At 43.2% G+C, this 26,298-nt stretch overlaps 1 protein-coding gene across 2 annotated transcripts in view; it reads left to right on the top strand.

Moving 5' to 3' along the window:
• Positions 1-26,298, top strand: part of erfl1 (Ets2 repressor factor like 1) — a 54,025-nt gene that overhangs the window by 22,487 nt on the left and 5,240 nt on the right. The window contains exons 3-5 of one of the 2 annotated variants that reach the window (XM_079561928.1): positions 19,995-20,068; positions 21,270-21,504; positions 23,430-23,607. In XM_079561928.1, coding sequence (XP_079418054.1) covers positions 20,008-20,068; positions 21,270-21,504; positions 23,430-23,607 — 474 coding nt within the window. In that variant the 5' untranslated portion in view covers positions 19,995-20,007. Of the gene's footprint in view, positions 1-19,994; positions 20,102-21,269; positions 21,505-23,429; positions 23,608-26,298 lie in introns of both variants that reach the window. The other variant, XM_079561927.1, reaches the window with a different exon arrangement.

Genomic DNA, 26,298 nt, shown 5'->3' on the forward strand with positions numbered 1-26,298 from the left:
AAGTCGAGGAGGCGCAGAGGAAATATCGCAGAGGTTAACGGCAATGAGGCTGGAGACAGATGGGGATGTTTGTAGCACAAATGGAAGGCAGAGGGACGAATGGAACGGCTCGAGCCCAGGAAATGAATCAGGAAGAATGAGGGGAAGCGGCATGGAGTAGGTGGAAATGGGACAGCCCCATGGAAGAAGCAGGCACCGGGCCGGGGCAGCAGGGAGGGGGGCCCCCGCACAGCAAATGAGAAGGATTAGGAGTGCGACATGAAGATGGATAGGACGAGAGGAGTGAAACATGAAGGCTACAATGCATGGCGCCAATAAAAGGCCAGGGAGAAATAGGGGCATGATGGAAAAGAGAGCCGGCGCAGTGCGGGGGTGACAGGATGATATCAGGTGGGATAGACAGAGCAGCGCAGGAGTGATAGCAGCGCGGGAGCGAGGAGAGGGGCCATATTTCCCGCTGAAGGAACTGGCCTGTCAGGCTGTTCCGCCGGCCACGAGCGCCTCCATAAAACACAGCAGCAGGCGGCTCGTGAGGTGACTTATGTGTATATCTAGGCTCTGTCAATATTTCTTTCTGTCTTCCTTCCTCTGCGCTCACCACTGCCCTCTTTCACTGCGATTGTGCCTTCACTGTACCACTTTGCAGTGTCCGCAGCACTTTTAACCTCTTTTGAAGATAACAGTAAGTCGCTGCTGATTCAATAGCCAGATGACTTCTTATATTTGAGCAATCACACGTGTTATCTTGCACAGAATTCTTCAAACCTGTCCTCAAGTAAATATTGACTCCACAGTAAGTTCATATCTGAGTCATTTTCACCACTTCACCCACTTGTGTTCATTCAATACGTTATTTACACGGCTGAAATATAAGGTAATCCAGTAATCTTATACTGTGTTTAGGCCCAGGTTGCCCATGTGTCAAATTGTTCAAATTGTTCTCTTCAAAGATTTGCATTCATCTTTGTCATTTGTTCCTGGTGTCAACCTTATGCACTCATACATCCAGGTGTTCATCCTAAAGGCCTTACTGAGCCCTGGGACTTAACATAGAGACTGCAGTTACACGTACCTGAGGTGGCAGTAGTTTGTAAAATAAAATGACAACTTCCGTCTAGTCTCTTTAAAACCACACGGTGTACAATTTCATCCTAGGCCCTTTTATTGTTGAAAAAAGTCCCAACCAACATGAGTGTTTGCTGTGAGCGGCTCTGGCTCACCACTCTTTAGAACTGACTAACTTTACTGGGAGCGGGACGTCTCCAGCTCGTCTCCATGGAGATGTTGACTAAAGGCAGGCAAATATGAGATCAGATAGGTTAGGTCCTCATTCAAATCCATTCTTTGATTACCCACTTCAAAATAGCATTGTCTGTGTCGAGGTGGTCTTTCGGAACATGTTGGCAACAGCCAAAAGCATGATCCAAAATGTCAATTTCATTTCTTCAGTTTTGTTGTTTTCTGTTCTCTGTTTAAGTATCTGTGACATGATGTGCTTAATACCAAGTCTTTTGGATGCATATTTTTTAATTGTTAATCCCCAAACAACTTAATGCTCTTAAAGTTGCCCTCAGCTCTAAAAATGGTGATGACCCCTGCTATAGCTGTCATTACAAAATCAAACCCAGGGCCTTTTTACTATGAGGTTCCTGCACTACCATGCTGCCACAGATTTTGCGACAGATTATGCCCCTTCTGCCTTTGTTTTCTGCCTTAACTTTCTTGGATTTGCATATAGCATATTAAAGAATGCTTTGATTTCCGCGCTGATATCGCTGGATGCGCCTCATGTACTTGTAAAAGTCCTGAATATGTACTCTGGACTCTTCCTTCCACATAATGAGAGGTGGGAGATGTTCCTGGGAGCTCTTGTTTGGCAGAGTGGCTCGCGGACAGTTCACTTGGCAGGCTCCCCTCCCCAGTGATCCTCGCCATAATCTGACACTGATGGAGCGCCAAGGCAAATATTCCTATTGATGTTCCGATCACAAAGTCTTTCCATAAGCAACAAAGCGGCTGGCGGCCACTGGTGTTTTGCATGTACCACACCTACAGTATGGAGCGCCCTATTCGCATGTGCATGTATGAGGCTGGTTGTTGGTAGTTGCGCCCCAGAACACAAGCACCGGGTGGTAGTGTGATTTATTCATGCGGTCCCTGCGAGCGCTGCACCTCCTCTTCCTCATTTGGCAGGCTCCGGCATCCCCAGCACAGGCCCGAGGAGCGGAGCGCGGGGGGCCACGGGGGGCAAGCATCCCGTAGATACATCGCCCCAGTCTACTACCGCTGGACGCTCGCAAATTAGACATGCACTGCAATTTATCTATCTATATTCATCCGCAACGCGAGAAGTGCTAAAGCAAATACGCGCTTAACTCTTGGCTATGTTTTGGAGATCAACTTTTTAAAGAGGAGATGCTCAGCGTGAGGCCAGGAGTTGGAGAAAAATATGGGGGGGAAACACATTTGAGGAGTAGACGAATTTGTTTCGCCAGTTCAAAAACAACATTCATCAGATGCAGGTGTTGAACAAAATGCAACTACATGATGTGGATTTATTCAGCAAAAGTTAGTTTACAAGTTAGACACTTTCACTCACTGCCAGCATAACTTTGATGATGTTTTCTGTTGAATTGCAGAGTTAGTGGTGGAGTGGATTACTTGGGCTTCTTTATGTCGTACTTAGGTTCATTTGCAATTGTAGACTTTGTTCATTTTACAATTATTCATGCTTTACACCCAGTTTAGACATAATTGAGTGCAATGTATGTCCATTTCAACCATTTGTACAGTAGACCTGTTTGATCATGATCTTTGCCTGAGGATACTTGGAAGGTCAAAAACAATTTAGTCTTGGAGAGGATACTTGGTGCAAAACGTTTCAGAGATCTAAAGGGAAGTTGAATAGGAAAAGGTTACTGCTAGTCAAACCCAAATGGGAAGGGTGCAACTTCTGTATTTTGATTCACATCACATCATTCTAGGCCCTGCTGAAAATTCCATGGTAACTATGTTAAGCGTCAAAATTCAGATTTTTTTTTTGTCTTGGTTTATGGCTAATACCTTGGTTATTACGAAGACAATCCACCTGTAACAAAGAAGGTCACAAAGTTCAACATCTTCTCTGTCAGCGCAGAATGATGACAGTGTACATATGTAGAAAAACATATGCCTGGTGTTTTCCAATTAAAAGCCATAAGAATGAAATGGTGGGTTTGTGAATCCAATCAAATAATGATCAGGTACAGCTTTATCTTTTTGAAGATTTCTTACAAAAACTGTATCGATCTCATAGATTTGTACTGGCCTCCCTCCCTCCCTCCATCATCAAAGAGCAAAACGTGAACGCAACCTATATCCTGTCTTCACGTGTGGTCTTATTTAAACAGTTTAGACCTACAGACATGATCTGGCATGCATAGGATTTTTGTATTAGTTTTCTATAATCACAACACTTTCTATATAATGTTTTTCCAAAACTGTGCAGGTAACGAAAGGTAAATAAAAGTCGGCCCGGCTGCCATAAATGTAGCACAGACGTTTGCATGTGGACATAGTTTTGTGGCGCCAAAAGTGATGGATTAGTTTTCCCCGAAAATGAAACAGCACATCCACCCTCTGCAGTGACACCAAAGTCATTATTTTTCACCAAACAAGCTGAAAATTTCCAATACGTCTCTGCCACTTCCTCCGCCTCTGCCATATTCCCGCTGTTTTCTCTCTCTCTCTCCATCTCTGTTCTTTATTTACCGCTCCCTCCACAGTGGTTTCGGGGGAGCGGTAACAGAAGTGTCACTTGTCATTATTGGTCTAATTCAGTATCCGTCATCTCGCGCTCACTGTATGCAGCACATTATACGGCGGCACAGCAGGTGTACTAGGCACTGAGGTGGAGATTCGATTTGACACGCGCACACAGGCGAGAGAGAGAGAGAGAGCTGGGCTTGTCAGGGGTCTCAAAGAAGTGCGAGGATAGAGAGATTGAATTTTTTTGGGGGGGGGTGATTTTTTTTGGTTGAAAGTGTGTCAGCATTACACGGTTGTATAGGAGCTTTAGTTTCAGTGCAAATGCGTTTGTCTGTAAGGTCAGTGTTCTTGGACGTCGCAACCACATAGTGTCCTCTGAACTGTTTCAGATTAGACAAAATAATAATGGAAAATGGCTGTTGGGGGATCACTGGGGATTGATTTCTATGTTGAATTGATGGTATAAATTGTGTTACTCAACTTAATGGTTCATTTAAATGTATGTCACTTGTTTTGTTGTAAAAGGACTGAGTAGTTTAAGTTATAGACTTGATGAGCAAAAATATGATGATGTTTCCATAAAACAATAGTGCAAACAGTACATTCCACATCGTTTAAGTTTCACCAATACCTTTCTACTTATTAGATGACTTTTACATCATCTACTGGAGCCCGTCTCCTCTGTTCACTTTCCAAAAACACTTGATTGATAGACTTTCATTACACTCTAACAAAAACAAGAATCCAAAAGGGAGGAACTGTCAAACTTTGAACTTGGTAATTATTATAGCTTCTAACAAACATGGTTCAGCTTTAGTTGCTGCAGAATACTTTTGGTGTAATTCATTGACATTAAAACCAAATGATAAATATCAGCCTCCAATATATTTCTTTGAGAATCACAGTGTGTACCGTATTTTCCGGACTATAAGTCGCTTCGGAGTATAAGTCGCACCACTCAAAACAAATGCATAATGAAGAATACAAAATATAAAAGTCACTCCGGAGTATATGTCGCACCGGCTTTGGACCGTTTACAAGCCTCTCCCGGCCCCCTCTAGCGGCTGTCAGTGTGAATATAACAAACGTGAAATATAATATTTTTATATATAAGTCGCACCTGTGTATAAGTCGCACCCCCAACCAAACTATGGAAAAAGGGCGAGTTGTAGTCTGGTATGTGTGATGTGTGACGATCTCTTCAGGGGTCCTTTTTATGAGTTAGTTACAGTAATACACGCACCAGAAAACAACCTATGCTTTGAGGATACTCAAAGGAACACTGTGAACACATTGCTGTCAGGCTGATATTTCATCACACAGGTCTTCTTATGCTTCTTACACGGATTTACCCAAGTGTTTGTGTTCAGCGAGTTCAGAACAAAAAGAAAATGAATCTAAAACTAGGATTTCTTGAGCTGTCGGGAAGGCCTCGAAGGCTCACCTCTGAGGTGTTGGTTGGACACTGGACACCCCTTCTTTAGATTTTGACCAGACGTTTTTGGTGAACCCATACACATCCTGCGAGTAAAAAAGATAAACAGTGCTACTTGCAGTGCACTCTGGGTGATAGAGTTTCCCCCAGCCCGCTCCGCAGTGGGAGACAGAGCTTTAAGGTTTGTGACGAAGAAGTTTCCCCCTCTTCTCTTCATCAGTGGCAATTTGTATGTGAGCGCTCACCCCAGTGGTCCCAGTGCGCACGTGGTGGATTTCATCAAGTTCTTAACCCCACCAGGCTCCAAATCCGCTTAGCTCCGTAAGTGTTTTAAACTGTTCCAACAACCAGCGCGCACCGTGTGAGTTCCAGACCTCCACTCTAACTGCATTCACTCATCTATTTGTGCTTCATATAACACCTGTCATTTCCAGCGCGTATCGAGCTGCGGCGCTCTCAGAGGGGATTCACTGCCATTGGGCTGCGGCTGTTTCCAAGTTCTTACTGCCACGGTTATCTGATTATTTCCACTATTCCTTTTTTCATTAAGAGCAAGTTACCAACATAGACAATGAGTTTATGCGATTAAAGTATCCACCAACTTTTCATCTTTAAAAGTTTGGAATCAGTGGCCGGCTGTGCAGCAGATACTAAAGCAGTAGCATGTTCATCTAGTTTGCGCAGGGAAATTCAGTGCTGTGGTATTTGTATTTCATTAGCCTCCACAACATAACTGCCGATGTCATATTTTAACACTTTCGGGAATTGAGGCAGTAAAAAAGCCTCAGAAACCTCATGCAGATGGCTTTGACAGAAAGTGTTTCTTTGGTTGTAACAAGCCTTGTGACTTGCTGAGGAAGTACACTAATGATGCAGCACAGTCTAGAGAGTAGAAACAATAATCTCAATTTAAAAAGTGACTTTGGCAAATAAACTATTGGAGTCTGGCGATTTGTTTTTTGTGTGTGTGTATGTCTTGACTGTCATGGCTTTTATATTCTATTCTTTGCCATATCAAATAATTGTCCTTTTACTACTTCATATCATTCAAAACTCCTTTGGCAAAGCCCATAATATTTCCTTCAACCAGAAGGTGTTCATGGACATGTGCCCTGCTCGTTTGGCCTAATAAATACAATCCTATCACGCAATATGTGTTTCCCGCTGAGCTTCTTCACGCGCATTTACCTTTTATTATTGATCCATACAGAGCAATGCACATAAACATAAAGCTTTATGAAAACGTGCTTCTAGCTGTATAATAAATGCACTGCTTTAGGCGTGGCATTGATTATTAGTTATCAATCTTGCAGAGATGATCACCACCGAGGGAAGCTTTTTATTTTTCATCATAATCGACAGACTTTATCAATATCCAAAGCTTTTCGTCCCTGGCATCGGAAACCAGGCTGCGCAACGAAGTCACAGATGGCGTCGGTGTGAGTGTGACAGCAAAGATGTGCGACGTCAAGCCAAGTTTTCCAAAGTGGCAGCGGAGGAAAGAGGGAAGGAAGGGCTGAAGGAAGAAAGTGTTTGAATTATGATCCTCCTGTAGCCCTTATGCTCGAGTGGACACGAGACAGAGCGCGCGGGCCGTGATGGCGAAGTGCAGAAGAAAAAGATGAGAGGTGAGCCCCAAGGTGCGCAGGAAGCCGGCAGGGAGGGGCTGATGATGAATGGACCGGGCGCGGGGATAAGAGACGCAGCAGCATGAAAGACTACTGATGGTGCGCCCCGGTCCTGCGCTGCTCAGGGGATGATGAAACGTTAATTAAAGTAAACGAGCTACCTGAGCTCCGCGGCTAACCCCGCTGTCACACACTCTGTCAGGAGACTGCGCCGCGATGGAGGCACGGGGGGAGCGCGGACTAATCCCGCTGTGGCTTTAGTTCGAGCTGATGGCTGCTGTCTCTGTTTTACACATGACACACGACCCCATACGCAGATACCCCCGCCCTCCCCACTGATCCCCAACTTTGTTGCCCTTCGACTTTTCTTTTCATTTTTTGTTCCCATTTCAGTAACTTAAGTTTCTTATGATATTTAATTTGATTGTAAAGTACATGTTGTTATATATTTCAACATTTTAATTTCCGACTTGCTCTGATTTTGACTGAACCTACGTTGTTCCAGTTTCAGACCTGCTGCGCGCGTCTTGAGTTTTGAGCGACTCATCAGCACCAGATTGAGCTTTGTTCAAATTCCTTCAAACACGAGTCCCGGGACATAAACCAATTCCAAGAAAAACGATTAAACAAAAACATCAATTGTATTGAAGTCCTTCATTAAAAAAATAAAATAAAATACAAATCTTGCCTATTTTTACTCAACGCACAATGTCTTCCGCGTAAATGCGAAATAAACTTTATTAAATCAAAACGTTTCATGGCACGGATCCACTCAACACATGTGTACAGGCAATTTTAATTTTACAGCCACATCACAAATACTTCTGATATGTTCAAAGGCTATGAAAGACGGCGATGATTGTAAGTAACAACGTGCGTAAAGGCGCATAAAGCAGTTCCTCCTACGTTTATTCCCGTTCAGAACTGGCAAGGTTTATATCCGCCAAGATCACCTTTGCTTCTTTTTAATGCTCATATTCATTCAATTAATCTGGGCTCTAATTCGTTTATATATTTATTTACTCGGTCTCGCTATCACTCCGCGCTTTTTTTTCATCTCTCTCCAACGATTATCCCAGAGTCTAATTAGAAATCGATGGCGCTGGGCCGCCGGGTATTTGCTATGTGTTTGTGGACGTTGAGAACAATTCCCCGGACAGAGAGACTGGGAGAAGAAAGAGAGAGGAAGAGGAAACGCTACAGTAACGCCGCGCTGAACTCTGCACACCCACAAACACAAACACACACACACACACACACACACACACACACACACAGCCGGCTCGAGCGCTCCCAGCTATTCTTCTTACTAAAAAGCATTTGGAGGAAGAAAAAAAAACACATGCATGCAAACGGGGGAAAAAAATGAAAAGAAAATCAGTTTTAACGACTGACACGAGGGATTGCAGCAGAAGAGCTGTGGAGTGTTTCCCGTCTTTTAGGAAAACAAACAACGCGCAAAGAGGAAAAGTGCTTTAAATTTAGATGATGGCCTTCAAACTGAAACGAAGCACACACACGAACAAACATATTATTATTATTATTATTATTATTATTATTATTATTAAACTCGAATTAGCGCAGCATATAGGCCCCAATATCCTTGGCCATATTTTTTCATTTATGATCAGCTATTGTATGTTATTCAGTAGCCTATACTTCTTCCAAATATAAAAGGTAATGGATGAATGTTATTTTTATTATTTTTTTGCCGCTTGATGACCCCTGTACCCAATGCGTAAAACTCCACTCCTGCGCGCGTGTTTTGATCTCTCCACATTTATCACTTTCCACTTGGCAGATTATGAGGTAAATCACATTAAACCATTTTCTCCTCCCCGCGTTTTCTCATTTCTTCCTCTCCATCCCTCCTGTCCGCCGCTGCGTCTTAATCTCACGCTACCGATCCGGACACACTTTTCGTGCTCCGTGCCGAGCCCCATGCAGAAAAGTCGGTCGAGATGCGACGTCTCGAGCGCCAGTTACCGGAGCCGATCGAAGCTAACCGGATCACGGGCTGCCACACGATAAAACAAAAGTGTTCCAAGTGGGGGGAAAAGGGATGAAAGCGCGGGAATGAGAGACTTTTATTAGTTCAGCCTTTACACCGTGCCGTGTTTACCGTATGTGCTGCGCGCTTTATTGGCTTGCCCCCCTAATCAGTTTTACGGACGCGGTTGTCTTTACGCGCGCGGTGTGTTCATCATCCCCCCCAAATGAGATGCACGCGCGTTTCCCTTGACCCCCGCGCGATGCACACACGCGCGCGCGCCCTCTGAAGTGGCTCTCCCTCCCGTCAGGAAGTGTCATATCGGGAAATGTAGCGTTGGACTGTCACCCCCCTCCCGCCTGACGAGGAAAAGTGAATCTCTCGCCTCTTCTCCTTGTTGCTTCGCATTTCGTCAACCCCTGTGATGCTTTGCTTGTGCCAAAACCATCAGCGAGTGTGTGTGCGTGCGTGCGTGTCCGTGTGTAGCAGTAGTAGCAGTAGTAGCTGTGGTGTAGTCATATATTTGAGACCCCATCCTCGCATTTTCTGTCAGCCTGTCTCTCCCCTACATCTCGCGCGCTCATTAAACGTCCCATAGCAAACACACAAGTAATTCACACTCCGCGATTCTCTCTCTCTCTCCCTCTCCTCCTTCTCCTTCTTCTTCCTCCGCGCCTCGCGCTCCCCTTGCCCGTGGCTATATGATCGTGAAAAATGTGTTTACAAAACTCGCTCTCTCGCAGATCAAACCATACGGACGAATCAAAGACTTTAGAGAGAGGAGACAGAGAGAGAGAGAGTGAGAGAGGCAGAGACTATGGAGAAGTGTGAAAGAGACGCAGCAGCAGCGGCGGCGGCGCGGGGTTGTGCGCGGAGAGAGGAGGCCTGTTCATTTTAAAATTCTCTGTGTGTTATTCTGCTCCTTCAGAGTGCGCGTGTGTTTGGATGTCTGCCTGCATCTCCTTTGGTAATACTATATCTTTAAGGCCCCCAAAACAACTATCCGCGTCTCACAGTTAAACATGAGATAATGTAATATTGATGTCTCCTTGTCTTTGCTATAACGCAATCCTGGACCCATTCTGGCTGGACAAAGCAGCATGAGCCAATGGTGCCTCTCCACTTAAAAGCATTACTGCGACCCTGTAATACATTTTGCAGAGATGCTATACACGGTACACAAATAGCAAGTCCCTGAAGGAATAAAGTAGCTGTAGTTGAACCACTGGAGACGACGGATGCACATTGGATCAAGTGCCTCTCGAGTTGCTTTGACAGGAGATACAGGTGAGCTGTTTGTAACCTTAGTGCTCTTTTAATAGATTCAATTTTTAAAAATAGCAACCGAACACAACTGAAAGGCTTATTGGATGGGGCACAAATTGTGAGCTAGAGTATGTGTCATCATTCTTTTTTGACTGACTTTAGACTGGCTGTCCCCAAACAGTCCATTCTTTTATGAAATGTTGCACCATTCTCTGCTCAAAGACAATAAGTTTTAAGGTCAACTCATAGCAACCCACCACAGAAAAAAAGTTACACCTGGGACACGTTTGACTTCTGGGCAGCTCCTTGACAAAGTGATGTTCCTTTAGATATTACAGAAGATTTACTCATTTAGTCATTCTTATATAGGGGACTCTGTTGGAATCCTCCCACTTGGAAATGTCAGCTTCATTCTTCAGACTTAAAACATACCATTCTCCTTTTGTCCATTGGTTATCCAAGTTGGCACCAACATGCAAAATTGTTGCTTTTATCTCGTTGCCTCATCCTTGTGACTTATCGGATATACTAACCACAGAAGCTCCGTGTCCTTCAAAACAGTAGTGAAGAAGATGCCACACTTTTTTCATTGTGTAAATTGTAAAGAAATGACTGCATGCACCGAACTTGGAGCAGAAGGTAAATGTTTTGGCTCCTAGCTGGTTTGGAAATTGCAACCTCTTATCCAAAGACCTAATATGTGTTTTTTCGGGAGCAAACATTACTGAAATGTTTTTTTGGAGATCGTATATTTGATTAGACTTTTAGACTCTACACCTCTCAAGTCCTTGTCCATCCCCCACTAAAGTGCTCTATTGGCTCCACTTTTTGTACTATTTTAGGCGATCATCTTGCATCTGATGTTTTTGTCTTGATGGAGACGGAAAGGCACAGTTGAGTGGGGACACAGAAGAGTGTGTGGAGCAGTTGGAAGTGCCGAAGGGCGGGGGGCAGACAGACAGTCAGGGGGAGCGATTATAGCAGGGTTTATGTATGAGCTATTGATTGAGTCGGTGGTGACTTCTTGAGTGGTTAATTCGGGAAGTGAGAGCGATAGAGAGAGTAACTCACTGACCAGAGGGAGGGGTACGGGGCTAAAGAGGGGGATAGAGTGTCATGGGGATGTGTGCGCAGACAGAGGGAAAAGCATTTTCCTTTGCTCGAGTCTGATAAACAAAACAGGCTCAGTTACTTAGTCTTCCTTATGCAAAAGAGAAAATACAGCACAGTTAAAACAGCCTCTCGCGTGGGCTTTGAGTACAAAAATGACAGGTATGTCTTTAAGTTTATGACAACACAACACACCTTCCATTCACAACAGCCATAGGACACTCATCTGCTCTGTGGAAACAACAGATGGTCCTTGTTTTCACTTTAACACCTTATCTGGGGAAGTCAAGAGCATCAACATGGACCTGGAACTTGTCGGAAACACTGCCAGTAGCAGCGGTTCTCAACTGGTGGGTCGGGAACCAAAAGGGGGTAGTGGAACTTAAGGGTCCTGAGGCTTTCCCAAAGAACTTTTGATTTCAATGAAAACACTGTCTAAATGATTTATGCTCAGTCGTTTTGATAAGGATATCAGCTCCATGGCTTGATTAAAAGTTAAATCAACAACAATATGTGGGAAAATGCAGTATTTTACAAAAAACACGTTGAATCTCTCAAAATAATTTGGATTGGATTTTTTTTTTTTTTTTTTTTTTTTAAAGTGTCACGTCCTGATATTGGTTCACGGTGCCACACAACCTTTCAACCACTGGCCCATGTGCGCGTGCGTCCACGTTATTGCGTCGTGAGTGCATAGGCCTATACTGCACCCCACATTGTATCATTTGCATAAATACGTAATTTGCGTAACAGATTTGTTGATGGAATAATACCAATTTTATACTTAATAGTTTTTGTGCCGTTGCATTGCAAAGCGCGGGCCTATAACCCATATTATAATCTGGGCCTCCCTCCACAGTCTGGGAACCTCTCATTTAGACCACTTCTCTCCGAGTCAATTTAACTTGAAGTCGACTGCACAATTGGACCGGGCTAACCACCTCTGCTCGCAGGATATCCTGTAGTCAAATTGCTAAAAGCTCCCCGCTGTGCGCGCGTGTCGGCCCTCTAATGAGTGTTTGCGTACGCATGCGTGAGTGTGCGTGAATGAAGGTCAGCTCGCCGGCGCAGTTTCTTTTCCTATTCCTCTTCCCTCTCGCGCAGGTTTTGATCTCTCAGCCGCGAGATCAAAGGCACTCTCTGGCTATTAGTCAGCGCGAGCCATTGATCCCTCATCGATCCACGCGAGACACAGCCGCCCCGTGAACACCGCGCCGGGCTCCCCAAAGCTCCTCCCGCGCCTCGCTCCGGGAGAGGCACAACAGCAGAGAGGGAGGTGTGTGCGCCTCGGTTCTTCTCCTGGCGCGGGCAGAGCCAAACTCCAGCTTTTTCTTTGCCGCGGGACATGAAACAATGAGGCTCGAGCCGGTTTTAATAAAGCGCGCTTTCCCTCCTTTCAACTCTGGCGCGAGGCGGACGAGCCGGCAGCGGAGAGCGATCGATAATTAATGACGATGAATAATTTAACCCTATCGATTGATACTTTTTCTTCATCCTTTTCCCCTTCTTTTCCTTATTTTCTTACGACGGTCCATATCATACTAATAGCGTGGCTTTGGCATCTCCATTCAGCTCACTAAAAACTTGTTGGATTTCTCCGCCGTTCATCAAAGCGCAGCCCCTTTCCTTATTTATCAAGTTACGGCATTACGCGCGTTGTACAAGTCGTTGAAGCTTCAAAAACTAAAGGAAAGTCAATCATAACAGAACAGCAAACCAATTCTGAGTAGTTTAAAGACATCTACGGTGTTACCTTATTGCAATCTTTTGTTATTGTGTTTATCCAGACTTTGTGATGTTGATCTACCTGGATGATTGAGGATTCTTGTTTTTGATTCAATCTATGGCACTGGTTGTGTGCACGGTCATGTGGCACCATAAAGCTCTGAAGTAGAGACAGTTTTTTTTCTTGATCATCCATCTCTCTCGGCCGTCGTAACGTTGGTGTCGTTTAGGAGCTTATGTACAGTGGCCTCAGCTTCTCCTATACCTGATAAACAGATTCAAACCGAATTACATCTATTTCAATTATTTCAACCACTGTAATACATTCACACACACCCTGCTTTCATTATAATTCTATCAGCCATCTCTCAGTTCAGGCCTCTTTCAACAGAAGGTCTTGAGACTCTTTGCGAAGTTTTGAGAATCCCATTGGGTTCCGATTCCACGGTTGGAAATCACTGGACCGGACCTTTAAGGGGGGAAAATTCAGTGGATCAGGAATTTTTATAATAATTGACTCCAACCAGTTTTCAGTTTGAAGGCTGGAGCACAATGTAAGTGGAATAGCAAGTGCCAGTGACATATCACTGTCAGCCAGTCATAATTAATTGGATATTGATTGGTTTAAGTGTTTCACGGTTCAGAAGCAATCTGTTCGTCAAAGGCAAGAGGCTCTCATGTACCATCACTCTGGTTTCCTTTAGTTCAGAAAGTTATGGAAGCAGGGGGGATAAATTGCTATAGGCTGAGCAGTTAAGTAGCTTCTAACTGCAAATTATATTGACAAAGCGGTAACACCGTGTTGACTTTTTGGACGGACAGAATCTCCTCTCGTCCTGGCGATCACCCCTCCCTTCTCTCCTTCTTCTCCCAGTTTCTCTCCTCTTCGTGCTCTAACAAACCCATCGCCGAGTCCCTCTGTTCTCGCACCCCGAGGCTGACCAGTGTGTCAGAGCTAACCAGGGAGAGGAACAGAAGCAGGCAGAGAGACGCTTCAGCACAGCCTTTTCAGGGGCAACCATGAAAAAAAAAAAAAAAAAAGGAAGATGAGACACATGTACAGAGTCCGTTTCATCTGCAGCAGAGGCCAGACTCTTCATGCTTCTCATTTCTTCTATCTTTTTATATCACAAGCCATCACTCTTTCCTTCTTTCGACAGGGCTGGAGACATAATGTTGCCTGAATGTCATCCTCTCTGTACGCAGTCCCCCCGCAGAATGCAAAAAAAAAACTGAGCCCTTGCTACAGTGTTACTCAGAAGGTTTCCTACTCACTCCTGACACTGGCCTACTAACCTCGGATCAGATTCAATTCAGAAAGCGTCTTTCTCACACTGTACAATTTACACTAAGGGGATGATGCAAATGTTTGGACTTTTCTTCACAAGACAATTTCACATTTGGGTTCAATTTAAGCATGCAAATATGACATCTATAGTTCTGTTCTCACTTACACCCAGTCCTGGAAATCCATAGATAATTTCAAGAGATTTGGAATATCTCTAGTCTGTCAGGAAGCTGAACTCTCCTCTTCCCTGCCCTCCCTCCCTCTGCTTCCTCTGGATGAATAGTTTCTTTATAGAATACTTAATGTTTGCACCAACACAATTTGAATTCCCTACGTCCTCTACATGCAGCGTTGTTTACGGAACATGCCTCTGCTCTTCACTCTTTTAATAATAATGATTAAGTTTATTCGCAATGACAATCGAAAGTATGTTCAATCTCTTTTGCAAACATCAAAATATTCTCGCTCCATGATGTGTAAAATGTTTATTTGTTCTTTTATTAGTGTAGCTTTTCATAATTCTGTCTTCTCTTCAATTATGTTGCTCTTTGCAAAGTTTAAAATTGTGTATCGTGAGGTGAGTGTTAATAAATAAAATAAAAAGTCTAATCACAATTCTGGCCAGATAAAATCGTATTCGACATTTTTCCAAAATAGTGCAGCCCTTGTGGCAACCTTCAAAGAAAGTAGTCGAAGGATAAAAAACAAAAAAAGTTCCAAGCTCCAGAAAAACAGAAGGTGTAGAGTATTGAGGATGTCCCCCAACATAAAGGCTTACAGCTTTTAAAAGAAGAGCATTGGGGGGAATAGGCGCTGGGGGAAGAGGTGTCAAAGTCTTATAAATACATTTGAGAAAAAGAGAGAAAAAAAATGTTGCTTTTCAAGGCAACCGTTTACTCACACTTTCAAGACTTGACAGGATTCTTTTTTTTCTCCCCCTCAACAAAAACTACACTCACCGCCCGGCCCTGACCTCCACTCTAAACGTGAGGCTGTCCGTCCTTGTTCTCGTACAAAGAGAAACCTGTCCCTAAAACATCCTACAGCAGCGCTTCACCGATGATCAAACAGCTCTTGACTCACGCGCTCACCGGAGACTTTGTACTGGGCTGAGTGTGCGCTGAGGTAGGCCTTGTGTGTGGGAGCGGCTTCCCTTTGAGCTCGGGATGGGCTATTATCGCGGCGTTTACGGTAGCGCCGCGGTCCTGTTGTACTTTGCAGTCGCACGGTGTCATCCGTCTTCCGCGGAGCGTCTTACAGGTGGCCTCTTTGTGGGAGACTTTGCTTTTGTTTACGCCTCCTTGCCTGAAAATAAAAGCTCGTTGTATGGCTATTGTGTGCTGTTATCAGTGCGCCGGTAACTCTCTCTCCTTAGTAAACAAATTGCTTGTTTCTCAGGGATGTGGGTCCATATTGATTTGGTCAATATGGGCGACGTAGATATCTTATTTTCTGGGCAGTCAATATGTACCGGAGAGAGCCACCAAGTTGATCTAGTTACCAAGTGTTACTAAAGAATGTCTTTGTGTCAGTTCCAAGCATGAATAAATGGTGACAGTTCCATTCGGATGGCCTCTGCACAGACTTGTTAAGTACATATGTATCATGCTTTTGCAGTTTCTAAGTATTTGAAACGTTTTAGGTTAGTTGCGTCCAAATTTTGCGTGTGAACATTTGTACGTCTGAATCTGTTGGCGCTCCATTTCAAGAAATATTCCAATACATCTACTGTAACCAAACATTTTACATGATAATACACATCATTTAACAACAAACCTACAGTATGTATTTTAAGCTATTACTCTCCATAGACACAAGTAAAATATTATTGTAACTACACTTAGCTCTGCATGACTCTATAGGACTGATATGATGAGGATCAGACTGGTTGCACCTGCGTAACCAAGGAAAAATGTTTTAAAAAAATGGGACACATGACATTTTTAAGTACACCTGCAATCAAATGGGTGTCCACATTGAACTCTGCATTACAACACGTGCATGTTGAAACTTAAGAATCTGTTGAGAAGCAAAACATGTTCAGCTAAATTACTTCTTGAAAGTGTTTTCTACTGAACTCCTGGACGACAGAGAGCTCACACTGACAGCTAGAGCTTTGTAATGTTCCCTTATTTTGTCTAGCTTAATGATTGATGCATCATCAATGCATTAAAGTCACTCCTGGAAATCCTATCATCACACATATGTGGAGATTACTTTTTACTCATTTTCACCAGATTTATTGGCATAAAACCATTTGCATTCCAAGCAATCCCTAAAGTTTACTTCCCTGTATATCTCCACTCGTGTATTCAAACTCAGGCCAGGGAAGAAATCTCCCTAATCAAGTTATGAGTGTGAATAAAAATCCCATACAAACTGTCTCTTGTCTTATAGGACATACCTGCGTATTAGGCCCGAGCTACTTGTGTTTACCGCACCTTCTCACTCTATTACAATCTGCCAGCGCTCGCATCTGACAGCCAGTGCATGAATGTGCGCGCACAAGTGTGTAGTGTATTCCCTCGGCTGCTAGTTATAATGTTTCTGGGGGTGATGGGGGGAACTTGAAAGCCCTGCGCTGCCCAAATCAAAACTAACAAGGAAATGATGGGGGCTCCTTTATCTCCTCTCTGGCCTGGGGGTCCGAGGAGGGCGAGTAGAGTTAGAGAGAGAGAGAGAACTGGGGAAGAGGGAGGGGGTGGAGGACAAGGGAGAGCGAGAGGATGAGTGAGCGAACTGAGGGAGGGGGGGGGTGGCGGCCCAGCTCAGCCCGGCTTCCTCTTTGATTTGTAAAAAATGCATTACCTCCGAAATCAAACGGAAAATTACTGCGCCAAAGAGGCAAAACACACCGAGCAGCTATGAGAGGCTGGGATACGGAGGTGGGCGGGGCAGACAGACGGAGGGGGGAGACGGAGGATAGGTGTGTGAGAATAGGAAACAGGTGGGCAACAGGAAACGCAGCCTCACCTGTTGGGGTTGGAGAGTGTCTTTAGATTGTAGGCAGTGCGTAGGAGGCAGCAGTGGTAGACCTTGACAGATGTGCTATACAGTAGATTCGGTCCTCAGAGGCTATAACTTACACACTGGGCCAGGAGAGAATGAATGAAAGAGACAGAGCACTACAGATGACCCGTGCAGCCCATAGGGAAGTGAAACGTATAGATCACTGCCTCAAACACAAACAATGCCTTACTTCTAAACTCCACTCAGGTCACCCGAGACATGAACGATACATTGTGGAAGTGTGTACTTGAAAGAAACAAGGATGTTGTGCTAGATGTAATATAGGGGGCTGGGAACGGTCAAGATGTAGGAGGAGACTTTATTCGGCGTGGACTTAAACAAATATAGTCCCTATTCTCTTAAGTGAGGAGTTACGAATCAATAAGTATACAATCATGCAACGCCAAAGCCAGTTATAGCCCGACAACGAATCACTGTTTCACTTGTGGGTTCAAGGCAAAGTGAGCCGAGTCTCTCAAAGTGCATTTTCTCATTCATTCGACTTCGGTGTGTGCGTGTGTTGCTCAAGGGTGCATCAACAGTATGTAGTAGAAGTTCACAAAGTGGTCAACTGGACTAAGCTGTTTGAGTCATTTTTTGTTGCTGTTCCCCTCCTTTGTGTTATGTAGGCACAGCTCTGTCCGTGATCTAGAAGGAAGTGAAGCTCAAACAACTCAGTCCAGCTGATGACTTAGAAAACCTCTCCTGCAACGGAAAGCTCCGGGATGAGCGACTGCTTTTGTCTCACAACCGCTCAGGATCCTCGCGCTGCAAAATCCCTCCCCGGGGCCTTTTGCGGTCAAAGGGTCAGGTCATAAGAGATATTATTTGAGCAAATGAAATGGTAAAAAACAAAATCTATGACTGGGAAAAGGTTACAGGTGCAGACAACACTGTAATTCCTGTTTATTTGTATTTGAACAGGCCTTGGCTGATGTTTTGAGGTGGTGCTTGGTGTGAAAAGTTTGCAATGTGCTAGGGCTATCGGGGTGTGTTATACGACTGCAATAGAAATGGATGCATTGTGGGAAAGCAATTGATACAAAAAGAAATAGGCTCTAATCCTATCCGCAAAAGTCAGTCATATTCTGTCAGACCGTTGCGCAGTGCTCCAATTGATGGCAGAAAAGAGGGGTTGAAAACAAGAAAGATGAAGAGGAGAGGGCGCAGAAGGCGAGAGGAGCTACAATCCAAAGGCAAGGAGGAGGGCGAGCACGAAAGTGAGACAGAGAGACAGAGAGAGAGGGAGAGAGAGAGAAATGCCCGGAGTTAGCGATAATAATTTATACAAACACACCTTAATAATTCACGTTCCATTTCAGTGCTGCGGGGGAAAATCCAAAATTCACAGAGCATAATTAAATAGAAGCAGAAAGAGGAGGCAAAGGTAGCGGGGCCGGCATTAGAGAGACGAGTGTAACGGCCGGGCATGTCTTCCATCTGAGGTTTGTAAAGCACGCCCGGATGGGAAAAAAAAAGATGCGCTATCCCGAGTAGACGGCCGTGTCACACAGGCACTGAAGGCTTGCAAATCCAGTCAGAAGATGTCTATATGCGGGAGCTGGGGAGAGACAGTTGCTAAGTGCTTTTTAATAATCACTACAGGCTTACAGGCTGTCATCAAGTTTGGAGTATGTAATCTGTTCATTTGCATAAGATGAGTTAAATTAGAGGCTGGAGAATATGTCCATATGCTGTCAATATGCAAGGGTCATTTCCATCCATTCTGCCAGTTTGAGTCAAATGAGCCAAATGAGTCATATTTTTGCTGATTAGAATGAGATGAGTGATAAATTAAAAGTGGTTAATGGTGACTGAAATGGCCAGATAATTATGTCTAAAGCTACATGAAAATGAAAGGAAGGGATTAAAGCATCTCCACTTCCAATGACACATTTGCAAATAGTCCTTTATCATTGGAATCCATCGCCCAAAGGAACAAACCCATGATCCTTACACTCTTTCTGTGTCTGTGACGATGCTAACAAATCAGAGTCTTATCAAACCATGCAGCTGGACACGTCTTCATTTGCGATGCTTCAAGATTCATCCAAATCTCTTCTCAAGGGGCAAAAGATGCAGGATGGTTATATTGGTGTGTTTTGAAAGGTTGCCACTAGCTGAGCCTTTTGTTTGATTATATTAACGGCATCAATCTACATACAGGCCCAGAGTTTGACTTGAAAAGTGTGTTTTAGAAAACATTCAGGTGCACAAAGGTGAACTTTAGATATTTACTTATTCTACTGCGCTCATGCTTGCATCATTTCATTGCTCAAAGATATTGAATATGCCCAGTTCAAATGTTTTAGTGAGTTGATCGTGTTTTTTCTTTTCTTCTAAACTTTTAGCCAGCAACTAAACAGACCAGAAGTTGAAAGTTCTTCACACCTTCATTACAAAACAACACCATCCTCTGATTCTACCGAACAGCACTGGTTTTAATGGGTAATACGATCGAGTTGTTGGACGAGCTCTTCAAAGTTTGATGTAATCCCTCCTGTTGTAAATGCACTACGGGGATGTCCACCGCGTTGCATCAGACGCAGCCTCGGGTGGCCACACAAGATCACATCCATCAAACAGCGGGTCCGCAGACATATAAAACACAACCTTAGCCATATTTCACCATCGATTTAAGGTATGTTTACGAAAGCCTCACGCTCCTTATGCAACGCTCTCATACCAGAGATCAGAACTTCTCAACTCGGTCAAAGAAGAAGTGCGATACGAGCAACTTGGCAACGCACCGATGAGCGTTTTTGTCCTAAGCCTCGTGTGGTCATCTTTGTGCAGGTGTTGCAGAGGCATGGACTGCAACTGCGTCAGTGATCTGCTGCTGCCTCCGGTGCCCACCCTTTGGACGCCAGGTCAGTTCATCAAACCATCTTCACTGTGCAATGGTGAGTTGTGGGATTCTGTCCAAGAACTGCAGACACACACAAACACACACAAACTCCCTTTCACACATTAGCCCAGTTATGATGTAGAAATGTGACGTTTCAGTGAATTTAACTTGATGTGATTGTACTATGTTGCACAGTGCTACGATAAGTTGGTTTACTTTTCTGCAGAAGATAGTCTTCATTCATGTACACAAACAATTTGTTGCCACTTTTTAATGTCTCATCATCTTGTTTCATGCAACTGTGAGTGTTACGCAGGGTACACATGAGCATTTTAGGTTCATGAGTGACATATAGACTGCTATCTTTGCAGCATTGTACACTCAGGTAGCAGATGTCCAAACCTATCTTTATCATGGTAATAAATCAAAGCAGAGATAATATAAAAAGCCTTTATTTAAACATGGCTAGATAAGATAAAATTGCCAACGCGTTCCTCAGGGCGTTTTTACTTTTACCTTCTTTCTTAATAGCCTTAAGGCCACAACCCTTTTAGATAGCATAAGTTCTAAAATTACTTTTATCCTAAAAGTTGATCTCAGTTAGTTACAGTTAGTGTTCATTTTATTGTCTCAACCTGAAAGACTGAATCAAACCTAATAAGAATTACGACTTTGTGGTTGCTGATGCCAAACCCAAGAGAATGTTTTCCTGTCTTCCTCTTAACTTGCGCATTGCTCATGCATCCGATGTTCTTTCCATAATTCTAAAATGGTGTACAGGGAAATGTTTGCGTGCAGGGAACCATGAAAAATGTGCCTTTTGCATTTTTGCATTAGCCTCGGAATAAGTAGACTTCAACTTGACTCCTTATACGCTCATGTTTTTAGCAGGCTAGTTAGCGTCAGGGTCACTGGAGGATTAGCAAACTGACTATCAGCCATAAACCCCCGGCCGTAACTTGCATACCCTTTGCTTTTCGGATTCAGGCACCAGCTACATCAATCCAGAACAGCTGTCATCGTCGGGCTGACCAATCTTTTGAAGCTATTGGGCATTAACGCTGGCTAACATTGCTCTAGGCTCATGCTGTGATATTAAACACACCATCCTTCACCTTCGCTAGCCATCAGTCATCCGGACAGCACATCCCCCCGGTGTACAACCTTAACAAACGACATCTTCTCCTTTTTTTTTTCCTCCCCCCCCCCCTCATCCTTTCCAGGGTTTGCGTTCCCAGACTGGGCCTACAAGCCGGAGTCCAGCCCAGGGTCTAGACAGATCCAATTGTGGCACTTCATCTTGGAGCTGCTGCAGAAAGAGGAGTACCAAGGGGTGATAGCGTGGCAGGGCGACTACGGAGAGTTCGTCATCAAAGACCCCGACGAGGTGGCCCGGCTGTGGGGGATCAGGAAGTGCAAGCCACACATGAACTATGACAAGCTGAGCAGAGCACTGAGGTAAAGGAGGGAAGACATTTTGTTTTTCCATCTAGTGCAATTGGACATTAACGTGTATTTCATCTTAGGGATGCTGCCAGGTAAAATTATTCTTAAAACATTTTGCTGTAGATTAATGACATAAATATATTGTTAGAATTTCTGCATAAAATTGACCAACATTTCCGATATTTCAAGGGACAAATTTAACTCCATTTAAAGATTTGTTTGAAAGTACAAATTACGTAGAACGACATACAACCCTGAACATTTCTTTCTCTCCTTTTCATGAGGGACTGTCAATATCCTCAATTCTATCCTCATCTGGGGATAACTAAATACAAAGTCTACCACTGGGCTACCAACTCAAAAATTCAATAAGGATTTCAAATCGAAGACCCAGTTTGAAATCACTTAGAAACAGCTCCGCTCCAAACTTGATGATTTAAACAATAGCACTTACACCGCGCGTAGTATTTTCCTATGCAAATATCCCACCAGCAGCGCTGCCCCCCCCCTCCCTCTGCGTTCCTTTGGCCTCTTGTTAATGGGGGCTGTCGTCAGAGTCTAATTGTTATGAATTGGCTGGGGCCACAATTAGCCTTCTTAATTAGCCTCACTTAATTGCTCAATTAAGGGCCACGGCACAATCGCCACGCAAAGCAAAACTCATACACATGATTGCACTGGATACGGACGCGCTGTTTGTTGATATAGTGCATAATGAAGGGGGTGTGTGTAATGCTGAGGTTGTCTAATGGATCACACACGAATTTTATAGGGGGTGTTTTCATGTCATCCCTGTGGGTTCTCCTTTGCTTCCGTACAGGGCTCAAAAGAAAGTAGGTAAATGTCTGAGGTCGGTTAAGGTCTACATTATTGCTCCAGTTCTCCGCATTTGACCCACCCTTCAGTGCGATCGGGGTAACCTGTCAGAAGCAGAGGGCAGTGTGGGGTCCAGGAGTCCAGGACCTCTTCCGTATCTTAAGCTAGGTTTTCTGGAAGATTAGCCTATTCATATTTAAAGGAAAGTTACACAAGTCAAAACAATAGTTGTAACAGGAAATGAGTTGGCATTTCTTCACCCCGCTCCAAGTTTTACACCCCCCAAAATCTCCACCCCGTCTGAACACAGCTTCACCCAGATGGTGCCGTGCTTTGCCCATAAACCTGGCATCATGGCAGGCTCTGCTCGGTGACACCTCGGCGGGTGGCACAGGAAACTGGCATGACAACTGGCTCACTCAACACGCCCAATGGGAGACACCTGAGGTCGTTGCCATGGAGACGGCACTTGTTGTCATCAGTGTGCTGTTGAGCTGCCACAAACAGGCGGCACAGCTTCAGGGCCATGTGCACATTGACACATCACCTTCAGATTCAGGAGACCAACTGTTCCCACTCCCCAAAAATCAAAAGAGAAGACGTAAATGCGCAAAATTCTAAATTAATAAAATAAAATAAAATGTATTTAACATACTATTTTATTTGTTGTCTGTTGCTCTGAAAATCCCAACATTCATGCGAGATCTGTAATATGTTATTCATGTTATACCAGCAAGTGAAAAGTGAAAAGATGTTTTATTATGCTGTATTTTCGTCCGTATTTTTTTAAGTATTCAGCCTGTGCAAGGACTTTTTGACTTTTCCTCTGCGTACGGCTGAATAAAATATTCCTTTAAAGCGGCACATTGTATTGAATGAAGGTGCTGAGATGTGAATTGATCCGGAGAAGGAGGAGACGCATAAAAACAGTGGGAAATCAGCATAACTCCAGCCCTACAGCGCTCAGCTCCACTTGTTTGCTTATTCCTTTCTGCTAACGATACCAAAACCTTGGTGTGAGCTTTATACTAATCCTCTCCTTCTCTTTCCTTTTCCTCTTCCTCTTTGCTTTATCCCGTCACCGCGCCGCCCTCATGTCTGCCATTCTCTCGTCTCTGCAGGTATTACTACAACAAGCGCATTTTGCACAAGACCAAAGGGAAACGCTTCACGTACAAATTCAACTTCAGTAAAGTGGTGCTGGTCAACTACCCCATCCTGGACATGGCCAACTCCCCGTTCTTTCTAGCCCAGAACCACTTCAACGGCGGCTCCGCGGCGCCCGACTGTAGTCCAGAGGTACGACTGCAAATACAATACATGTAGACCACACAGAGGCAAATGTGGGTGAACATATAGTATCCTAATGTTATGATTTGTGAAAAGAGTCATTTGAAGATTCTTTCTAAAAAAATATATTAAAAATTTCAACAATACATTTCACCCAGAATGTGTAAGAAACAGTGTATGGGTTCCTTTAAAAATAAAAATAAATATAATTCAGTAATTCTGCTTTTTCATGATTTTGAGTGGGGTACATTGCAGGGGGGCGACTTCAGCCACTTTTTATTATCTTTTTTTTTTTTCAATTATGGCCCTTAGTTTTCTAGGACGGCACAAAGGCTGGAAGTCTAAAGCTTAAAGAAACATTTAACATGAGAATTATACACGTACATTTAAGCGTCCTGGTCAACTGCATGAGCTACTTTCCAAATAATGTGCTCATTCAATAACTGATCATATTTGTTGGTGAAAAGTGAAATGTAACTAACCTCTCTGAGCCCTTCCAATCAGAAAGCCAGTTGCAGATATATTTAAGTAACCTCGATAAATTCAACAATGTGTCACAATACAAAAGTGCTTATTCTGTAATTAATTTCATAAATAGGAGCAATAGAAATGTCAAAAAATATCACACATTCCCTTAATAATTCATTAAGACTGGCCTCATTGACGTAGCTTGACTTTAGTGTTTCCCGGCCCCTGCTGAGCTTCTGCTCGGCGCGAGCGTGGGTGGTTTTTCATTGTATCTATCTTTTATTCACTACCTCTAATGGTGATCGGAACAGAACGGAGATCACGGAGGATTTGCCCTGGGAGATTGTGCAGTTTTAACAATGATAAAGTCTATGTGAATGAAGGGAAAGGGTAAGAAAACACCCAAGCTCGTCGGAATGAAGAAAGATTTTGTTTGAGCAAATAAATCAAGCCAACAAATCGATTTCGATATTTATTCCCCCTGAACTGACCAGGAATTGTTTGTGAATGATAAAAACAATGCGGCCACCAGCAGGGAAAATGAAAATAATCATGAAATAATAGCATTTTCTATTTAATGGACAAATTGCTCTTAAATAGAAAGACATTTTACAATAAGATAAATTAAAGTAGATGTCCATTCATTCATTTGTATATTACAACAATTCTGGAACAAAGCCGGATTTCTTCTCAGTGGTACTTAAGAATTTTAGTATGAATAATTTTGATAATCCTTGTGGGGCAGTTTTAATCAAAATCTACAATTCATTTTTTGGCATAATAGGAATCTGGTTTGGAGTTTAGAACTGCAACATGGAAACTGTTGTATGTTTGAGGTTCACTTTTTTGTTTTTAATATGAAAAAAATATATATATTTGAAGTAAATAAAATCGCAGTGTTTTTTAGTTTTTGCCATATCGCCCAGCCCTAAAAGCTAAGCATATTGTTTCCTTGTTCATAATTCAACGCAAAGAAGTTTTGAAACTGAATAGTGTATCTTTTTTCCTTCAGTCCTCAAATTGCCCTCTGATTTGGTTTCCACTCTTTCTAATTTCATCTCACGTCAAAAAGTGCACAGAAGTTGAAAGTACAGTGGAAGCGAGGCATCCATCACTTTGCTTAAGTCAGGATCAGGACTCCGGCGTCTGTGCCGGAGAGGGAGCAGGGGCCGCGGTTTTAACTTGTCCTTAAAACAAAGGCGAACACGTTATCCCCCCTCATCCCGCTGTCCCGACGCCGTATCCATGAGCCATCGATTGAAAATGAAAGCCATACAAAGCAAAGGGCCCGCCTCAGATCAGATCAATGCAGGGTCATTAATGCGGTTTGTTAAGCAACCGAGATCTTTGGCGGCAGCATGGGAGTACAGTCCTCATACTATCGATCCGTACATGAAAAAACACCTCCTTTGTCCCATCTGATTTGACTGTTCCATTTGTTCTACCTGCTAGAAGCTAGAATTTACTAAAAAACACAAATTAACAGTAATTAAGGCGAGACACGACATGCAACACTGAATTTTTTTGAATTTCAGATTTTGGGCCAGTTTGCTCTTGTATAAACTTTCACTTTGAAAAATGAATGTCCGCAATGCAGTATTGCAGTCACCTTTGATATGGGAAATTGTGACTTTAAAGCCCATATTATCAAATATATTTTTCTCATATTGTGGCGGCAACATTTTTACTTAGAGTCACTTAAACTCCGCATTTTCCAGTCTTGTATTTATTATTATAGATTACTGGACTTATTCATTGAGCTTTAAAAAACAAGGAATTAAACATTTAGTTGTTTTATTTTGTTCTGCTTTTTTGTAATAACAAGCTTATTCAAAAAATATATCCAAAATCAAAACAAAGCCATAAGCTTAAACTTGGCTTTTGTCTAATATTGAAATGTCAATGCCGAAAATATATAGCCAAATTATTATTTTTTTCTTTTTTTTATAAAGATTTAAAAAACAACTCGCAATAATTTTTTGCTCATATTTATGTGGGTGATCTGCAGCAAACGTTTCAAAGTGATATCTCTAAATGTATTCTTTTTGCCCATTTCTCCTGCTGCGTCCCGTAATTTTTTAAACACATTTGGTATATATTTATGTATTCAGCCATGTACTTCCATCGTAGAAAATTTTTTTTTTCAGTTGTCATCTGTACTGGTTGTTTCGAGTAGTGAATATTTCGCCTTCTTTCACCACAAAATGTACAAACAAAAGGTGGTGGATTTAC

The sequence above is a fragment of the Gobius niger genome (assembly GCF_951799975.1).
Source record: "Gobius niger genome assembly, chromosome: 8".
NCBI classification, from domain to species: Eukaryota; Metazoa; Chordata; class Actinopteri; order Gobiiformes; family Gobiidae; genus Gobius; species Gobius niger.